Source organism: Genypterus blacodes, unplaced genomic scaffold (genome assembly GCF_046128005.1).
Source record: "Genypterus blacodes isolate CSIRO-AG114 ecotype Tasmania unplaced genomic scaffold, CSIRO-AGI_Gbla_v1 ptg000120l_1, whole genome shotgun sequence".
Taxonomy (NCBI): domain Eukaryota; kingdom Metazoa; phylum Chordata; class Actinopteri; order Ophidiiformes; family Ophidiidae; genus Genypterus; species Genypterus blacodes.
In genome coordinates, this window is record NW_027466923.1 from 1,375,420 (window position 1) to 1,383,820 (window position 8,401).

General features: G+C 42.8%; 1 protein-coding gene across 1 annotated transcript; it reads right to left on the bottom strand.

The window, feature by feature from the left end:
- Positions 1-4,558: 4,558 nt before the first annotated feature.
- LOC143010006 (somatostatin receptor type 3) lies at positions 4,559-6,801 on the bottom strand. Its single transcript, XM_076162113.1, has 2 exons — positions 6,395-6,801; positions 4,559-5,285 (listed from the first exon to the last, which is right to left on the bottom strand). Exons 1-2 carry the CDS (start codon positions 6,799-6,801, stop codon positions 4,559-4,561), a joined length of 1,134 nt encoding a protein of 377 aa, XP_076018228.1.
- Between the last annotated feature and the right edge of the window lie 1,600 nt (positions 6,802-8,401).

Consider the following 8,401-nt stretch of genomic DNA (forward strand, 5'->3'; position numbering starts at 1 on the left):
TTCTTATACCCTTTCTAGGCTGGCATATTAATGCATTAGACTTTTAAGGTCACAACACACTACAAAAGGATGAAAAGAAAGTGAACACATTCTAGAACACAGCACAGCAATGTACATATTCCTTAAGAAATGTATTAAGTCTTCTGATACCTCCCATAAATGTGATATTTGAACCAATTAACATACAGAACCTCACCTGAAGGTGCATTTACAAGTGAACTGTGGTATAAGTGAAGGATTCTCATAAGCTGTTCTTGTTAAATGTGACTGTTACTGCTGGCAAACTTCATTTATTGGTTCATTTCTTTTTGCGAGACATAAATTCAGCTTCCCATAACACTGGGTCACCCTGACCCCCTCCCTGTCAACTCCCCAAAGGTCATATCTCTTTGGTCACTCTTTCACCTCTCGGTTATATTTCAGAAACGGCTGGCATTGATTCAAACATTTCTCCAAAAAGGTTTAAGCTGCGTTTGTTTTAGTGAATTTTAATTGAATCTTTTTATCCAAATCAAAGATCTTTGTGCTTTACCCTTAAAACATTCTACAGGTTTAAATGTTTTTGTTGCAAACTGTTTGGGTCCTATTTTTGTGTCACTTTTTCTCCTTCCTCCAAATCTCAGTCTCCCATTCAGATGGTGGTTCCATACAGCAGTGGTCCCATGTTGTTTTTTAGAGCCTGATTGGGCTCTGTGGGTAAAGGCCGGGCCATCAGACGCTTTCCTGCAGGCCCCCCTCTCAGGCCTGGTCCCGGTCTCCCTGCTCTGTGCGAGGTAGTTCTATCCAATTGAAACAAATTCACAAGGCTTTTATTGAACTGCTCTTAGTCTGCCCCCTCACCTGGGACCAATTTGTCTTGAGCGACGCCACCAGGGACAAATGACCTTGACAATAGAGGTCCCAAGGTCAAGTGGGCATTCATATCCCTCCATTACAATAGGGTAGCCATGCAGGGAAGGAGAGAGCTGTTTTTCTTGTTGTTTTTTATAGTTTAAAATAAAAAAAACTGCCATTTGGAAGCCCGCGGCTTTCATAATAAAACTTCTCACCACCGCCAGTGTTAACGTGTCCTTTTCCCTGGCTCTCTGTTCTGTTATTCATTATGAAACTCAAAGAAATGAATATTTAATGGCTTTGTTGTTTCATAATGCTCAGACTGACTGACTCACTCACGGACTCGATGACTCAGTCAATAATTTAAGTTACCTATAAATATACCAAAATGGCTTCACGTGGTCCACAATGCACACATTTAAACCTCAACTACAGTCTTTGCTCCATATCCCAGCCTCCCCTCCTGTCTATGATTCTCTCTTTCTCCTGTCTTCACCTTTTGTCATTTTAGACCCTGTTGTACAACACCTGCCCACTAGATGCCCCCAGATTCTGTCCCTCTTGGTGGAATCACCTGTCACACAGCTGGTCTGCACAGAGCAGTCACATGCTACAAAAGCAGTGTTCACATGTTTAAGAATAAATTTAAGTATCCAAATTTGCAACAGGGATGTGGAAATATGTATTTTATATCACTGAATATATATTAATATTGAATTTACATCAATTTAAGGGAATATAAGTGAGTCAAAAAAGAATTAAGGGAACACAGCTTGAAATGTTAAGGACATTTCATTCATGGCTTTATGTTTGTTTCTCAAAAGAGAAAATAAGGTGACAAAAGATGAACTTGGGAAAATGTCTGACAGCATTTGAAGAGACGAGTTGCATGATTGTGTTCCCCCCTCTTTTCATTCATGCATATTGAGTTTTTTGTGTGAACCAAGTGCCGAAGCTGAAAGCCCATTTGTCAAACAGTTGGTGAGCTTGATCTCTTAAACATCCTCCCTGTAGGATTTAATGGCAGTGAATGACCTCCTGACACCCATTTGAGAATATTAAGTGTTAAATGAACCATTTCTCTCAACATGTCAAGACAAAGGGCTGCCCCTTCCTTCATCATAACCCTCTCCCACGTTGCTGAAATTGGTACATCTTTATGATTACCCTCTCATTCCAGCACCAGTTTGCAGCCCATTCTACCTGGGATGTGACTTATCCTGATGTCACCGTGTAACAGGCCTCCAAAGATGTCACAGTAAACAGTTTGAATGGGAAGGAGCCTTTAATTGCGCCTACTTATCACGACTTCTGTTGTAATCGTTCACCAATCTGCCGACTTAATTAAGTCTCGTCAGGACTTGAGAGCTTGCTCATGTGTTGCACTGTGTGCATGATCACAGCAGAGGCAGATGACAGAGCTAAGTGTTCGCATTATCCACAAAGATGGTGTCGACAAAGAACCGCCTGTTTCCCGCTAATGGAAACACGGTTCTGTCATTACATCATGCAGCGGTGCAGGCTGGGAGATGTCAAGAGGTCAAGAGGTAACCAGGGAGGATTAATGGCTGCCAATGAGAAGATCCCTGCAAGGTCAGACAGTGCCTCATAGTGTCATGGTGACAATACAAGCTGTACAAAGCTCTCCATAATCTCTGCTGCTGTTGGATTGTTCATTATTTTAACCCTGTAACATCACAGCTAATCCAAAAATGAGTCATTGGAAAATTCCTCACAAGTGTTTTATTCGATTAATTCTATGATTATTATTGCAGATCTAAATGACAAAAACATTTCTGTACATAGAAAGAGTTGAGGGAAAAAATCTAAAACAAATCCCTGATTCTAGAGAATTCTCAATTGTAGAATTTAAAAAAAAATAAGACCCCCAAAGTTTGATAAAACCTAGAAAATTGCAGATTTTTTAGATTTAAAGAATCAAAAACAATGTATAAACAAAGACAGAGGAGAGAAAAGGATATATATGTATATATATAGTATATACATAAAGTATATTTCACTCTCTGCGCACCCAAACAGGGAAACAAAACCATTATATCTCCATTGTGGGGTCAAGTGTTTCTACATTCTCAATCACTGCATTTCTTAGCATTGGTAGCAACAGCAACAGCAAATCCAATTACTTTTCCAGAGGCAGTTTGTCAAACAAAACCCCTGACCGATGCAAATTCATGACATGCCCTTCTTATTGTAATTTTAACCCACTCTGGATCCAGATAGGTTCCACTTGTTAATAAGTCATTTCCCCAGTCATTCTCTGATGTATTCATTTTGTCATATCCCTGTTTAATAAGCACATCTGTGTATTCAGCCTCAGAACAAAACAAGTCAGCTTCCATTAGCGAGCGTCATAAGTCAGGAAACCTCTTTTTCCAAGGTTACTGGTTAATGTTACAGCAAAGGGCTTTGCAGGGTGCTTTACAGCGAACCGAGGTGCCCTGGGTCCCCTGGGTTTTGAGTCTGTCAGATGGCTTAGTAATGGGGTTACAAGGGTGTACTGCGTGTTGTAATTCACTTGATGCAATGTAAGGAAGCCCTGTGGAGACTACTTGTAAGAAGCTTTTCTGTTTTCATGCAGTGCACATTCAGTAAAGGTCTGGCTGGGTTCTTAAAAGCTCTACAGGGAATCTGATCTATGTTTGGGTAGGTCAAATTTGTTAATGTGGGCTAGCTACAGGGCCTTTAGTGTCTGGAAATACAGGTGCATGCTCAGGTCCAATAAGGAAAGCAGTTCTTAGAAGATGTCTCTTGCTACATTTACACGACTAACTCACATTTGCTCCTGCACATGAGCCCAAGCTGCAAGTATTTTAATGTGTCAATTATTTCTGTCTGTGATATTTTGCTGCTTCAGGTCTAAACTGTAAGAACACTTTTTTATTGTCTCTTTGGTTCATTTGGATTTGTAGTCTTCTCCTCTGTATGCCTCACACGGCCAGGCTGATGCGTTGCTTAGTGATTCTGGGATTGTGTTCCAAACTATAAACCCTGTTGTGTTTTTATGGCACATGGTAAATTCTATTTATTCTACACTGTCATTATTCCAAGAGCCTCACATGCTGTCGCCTACGTCCTTCTATACAAGAAATGTCATAAAAGCAAAGAGGATGTGGCCTTAACAACACAAGCATCTTAGCAAATACGTATAATGAGTCACATTTGTATCTGTGTGTTTCTTATGGGGCTGGGACCACACACTGGTATCAGGATTCAAGAATTTGATACATTTTCCAAACAAGTTTTTGAACTATCAGTCGACAAAACTGTTACATTCATAACAATACTAAGGATTTCTGTGGAGCTTTGCAAAAATGAGCTAACCCAAATACATAACGAACACATTAACCACATTGGAATTGCAGCAATAAGGTGCAGTTTCCAACATGTCAGTCCTGCTGCCATTGTACTACTACAACCAACTACAGAATTTCGGCTTAGTTCTTGCGTAGGAATTAAAAATCATCTAAAATGTTTCAAGTAACTGAAATCTGTTATCCAGTCATAGGAGTGAGGGAAAATGAAATAATTACCTCTGCATATTTCTAGCTCAATTATGGATCAGGCTACTTTGTCCAAAAAAGAAATACTCCGAATTGTAATTTTGTGGTACAGTATTTCAGTAACAAACGAGTATTTGAATACTTCAACACGGGGATCAGGGGGATCAGTAGATTCTATTGTGAATGAGTTCTCTGTGCTTATTCTACTGGGTCAGTCTATGTGTCAACGTTGGACGTGTAATCGAGTGTGTGTCAGGTAGAGAATGTGGTCGACACGGTGGCGGAGCAGGAGCTACACGCCAGCGCTGCACTCGCTTCTTCCCCCAGTGTTTATGTAAGAACGCAGGCAGCAGAGCCCGGAGCTGACGCACCGCCGGACGAGACAACAGGAAGTAGAGCGGCGGGTTCCAGCACGGCGCCAGACACACCAACAAAATGGCAGACAGGGACGCCACCTCCCACATCAAGGACACCTCTGTTTCTGTTTCCTCACTTGGCACAGTAGAGGAATATGGGGGAGATAAGGTTGAGCTAAGGACTGAAGGTCTGTTACTTTTTGGTATGTTAAGGGGAAAGGCTGCAGAGCTGACGTAAGGAGACACAACATTAACAAACTCAAGTGCGTAATAAGGCAGCCAGCTAACTGCAAACACCAGAGTGGAGCCCAGCAGCAGAGCAGTCGCTTTTTTGTTGCGCCGGTCGGCAGCCAGAGTTTTCTTACAGCCGTGGAGGTGGGAGATGATGAGGCCGCAGTTGATAGCGATACAGAGGAGGGGGGCCACATAATAAACCAGAAAGGCCGGAACCAGGAAGCCCAGCCACTGGTCTGCACCTACTGACCATGTGCAACCACTGTCAAAGTTAATATAGGTGACCTTTGGTAATGCCATGGTTACTGACACCAGCCAAATGACTACCACTGTGCATAACCTGGGGGAGGAAAAAGAGAAAGCAGGATTATTTGGCCATTAACTCTGTTAGCCATTACTCCCTGTTAGTCTCAAAAGGACTCCAAATGTCCGAATGTATTTTGTGAATTGCTTCCAGGCAGCGTTTCTGCTGTAACCTAAACTTTCCCTCTTCTTCTCTGCTTTATTTTGCTCCCAAAATGCAGCTTATAGTTCACCCAGAGTTAAAGGTATCTTCGCTTACATGTGACATTGACACATCTTCCTTAAAATACCTCTGCAATGTAAGAACAATTGTGTAGTGCATGCATGGTGCTTTTTGATTAATGATGGATTTGACTGTGACTGTGCCAAAGCTTTGGTTTAGCTTTGGCTCTACTGTTTGACTGTTTGTCAAAACAATCTTTCTGAATGGATGTGAGACATAGACACTAACTGCGGCAGAAGAAGCAGGACTGTTATGCAAGAATGTTGAGAGCAGTCATAAACTTTAACTACAGCGCATTTTAAGCTTTAATTACCACCTGGTTATTCCCCACTTGCAGCAGTAACTTGGCTTCTAAAATGCCATGCAAACTTGAAACCTGGTTCCAGTAACCAGGGTAAGGGTCTGCTGGTGTAACATTGTTATCTGTACCATTAACTGTTCGTTTCTGCCTTAACCAGGTTGCTCTCCTTGGTGCCATGCCATTGGTGCGATGGCCTGTTATCCCAAAAACCAAAGCCCATTATCCTGAAGGCCCATTGCTTTGAAACACTGCACACTCTGGAGTTGTTGGAGTTCAGTGAGTGCAGTGCAGTGTGTCCATGGTGCTAAATCGCTCTCTTTACTTGAATGTGGGCAGTGACAGCATAAAAGCTATTAGTTATTTCATGAATGAATGATGATCGTCCATGGAACAAGAAGGAGGAATGGGGAATAGCTTAACGCCTACTGAGATCTGATTGCAATGCAGATAACATCCAGGTAACAAGAATGGATTTTAAAGCAGGTGTAAAGGAGAGGACCATGGGGGTATGTATCAATATTTGGCTCCTTTTGTTGTTGGCACCAACATTAGAGACACCCCAGTTTGGACGGCCCTACCTACCTCAGGACCAACTCACCTACGTTTGACAAGAGATACTCACACTTGTATGGGGCTCGCAGGAGGTCTCGTCCGCGGGGCAACAATACGATACCTCAGCACTGACAAAGCTGCCAGACTGAAAATATCCACGCCAGCTGTCAGCGATGTCGTAAACCCCAAGAGGATGCAGATCCCACCACCGAGCTGCCAGTTCTGGAAACTAGCACTCAGAAGTATACATGGCAGTGTGAGCAGGGCACCTAGGTCAGCCAGGCTAAGGTTGAGGAGGAGGATGGAGCTCGGCTTAGAGCGGCTCTGGGGGTTCCTTATTAACACCAGCCACAGGAGGAGGTGACCTCCAACCCCTACCAGAAGGGACACCAGGCTGACCAGCGGCAGCACCACGGTGAAGGCAATGGTTGTGTTGGTAGAGACGGCGTTGAAGAGCAGGTTGACTATAGCCGGCATGGTGACAGCACGGTGGTAGCAGATCTGTAGAAATGTCTCTGTGAGATGGAGTGGAGAGATGTAAAACAGAAAAGGGTGAATGTAATCTGATCATGAAAGGAACATTTCCATTAAAATAACATCTTCTCTAAAACAAAATCCCATTCATAGCTATTGAAATAAAAGCTTTTAAATCTGATATGGTTGCTAGAGTGCCTCCACCAGGAACAGCACTGTGGGATTCTGCCAACCAACCAACCAACAAACGAATGAACCAACGAAAGAGTGATGTGCTGAAGGTGAAGTCAGTATAGAGGAAATTGGAGGTGCTAGGGATTAGAAATGAGAGGAGAGAGAAACAACGATTACATTATCAGACATCATCAGAATAAACAGTGACCGAGAAAAAGAAGGTGACAGAAATTTATCAACAACAAGCGAGCAGGGTCCACAAAGTCAGGAATGCTGAGAGACATGCAGAGCCGTGATCATTTTGAGATGTAAATTTAGAATAATAACAACCTCTCATGCATTATTCATGCGATAATTGCTGCCGCTGAATCACCTGCGTAGCTTGCAAGGCTCCCTTTGTGACTGACAAGCCCGACGACTCAGGCGAGACAATCTACTCCCCTTTTTCTCTCTCAGGAGACCCCAGCAACAAATGCAGCAAGTCAACTGCATCAGGAAGCAACGCAGACACAAAGTGCAGACATGTCACATGGGGCTGGGTGACAGTGTGTGTGTGTGTGTGTGTGTGTGTGTGTGTGTGTGTGTGTGTGTGTGTGTGTGTGTGTGTGTGTGTGTGTGTCCTCCCAGGGGGATAAACAGCACAATAAAGTGAAGGCTTTTCAGTAAAGAGCTGGCATTTGTTGACCACCGTAAAAGCTGAGACGAAGATGAATAAACAATCTGCTTGTTTGCTGTCTAAGAAACAACAGCGCTTCTTACGTAATGACATTCAAGAAGGTTTGTTGTGCAGAATATTGATTTTACATTACCAAGTCTTAGCACTGAAGCACTGAAGCCTAACAATATAATATGTTAAGTTCTCTTGTTTCTCCTTCTTCTCTTTGTAAAGCCATCATTTAATGGAATGTATTTCTTTTAAACCTCGTGCCGATTTCAGTGTTTTTCCCATGAATTAGCCTTTTATGAGACATGTCAGAGAGAGAGAGAGCAAGAGCGAGAGAGAGAGAGAGAGAGAGACTTTTATTGATCCCAAATTGGAAAATTGTTTTGTCGCAGCAGCAACACAGGCAATAGCAAAAACACACCAGTGATAAAAGCACACACACAGTAAATAAACTCACAGTCGTAATAAATAAAAACAGGATAGGGACTCGTGAGGCCACAAGTTCTGGCCCAATTTTTGCCAGAATTAAACCACACAGTCCGATTGCCGCTTCCCCACAGCCGCAGAGTTGTCGTTGTTGACGTGTAATTATGGCGCCACACAGCCATATCGTTATGAGAGAGGGCTGCCGGGACGAATCATTACTCTCAGTTTTGTTGAAATGTGATAAGCTGTGTCAGCGATACTGATGGACAGATGGACAGAGTAAAGGACAAAAGTTTGTTCATGCCTCCACCCATCTGTCCTGTTCAAATAGGATCTCTG

What these genes read in the sequence shown, in the direction of transcription:
- LOC143010006 (XM_076162113.1), bottom strand. Translation starts at nt 6,801, where the DNA reads ATGCCGGCTATAGTCAACCTGCTCTTCAACGCCGTCTCTACCAACACA. An exon ending in CCTGCGAGCCCCATACAAGT is followed by an intron (nt 5,286 to 6,394) that starts GTGAGTATCTCT and finishes TTCCTCCCCCAG; the next exon opens with GTTATGCACAGTGGTAGTCA.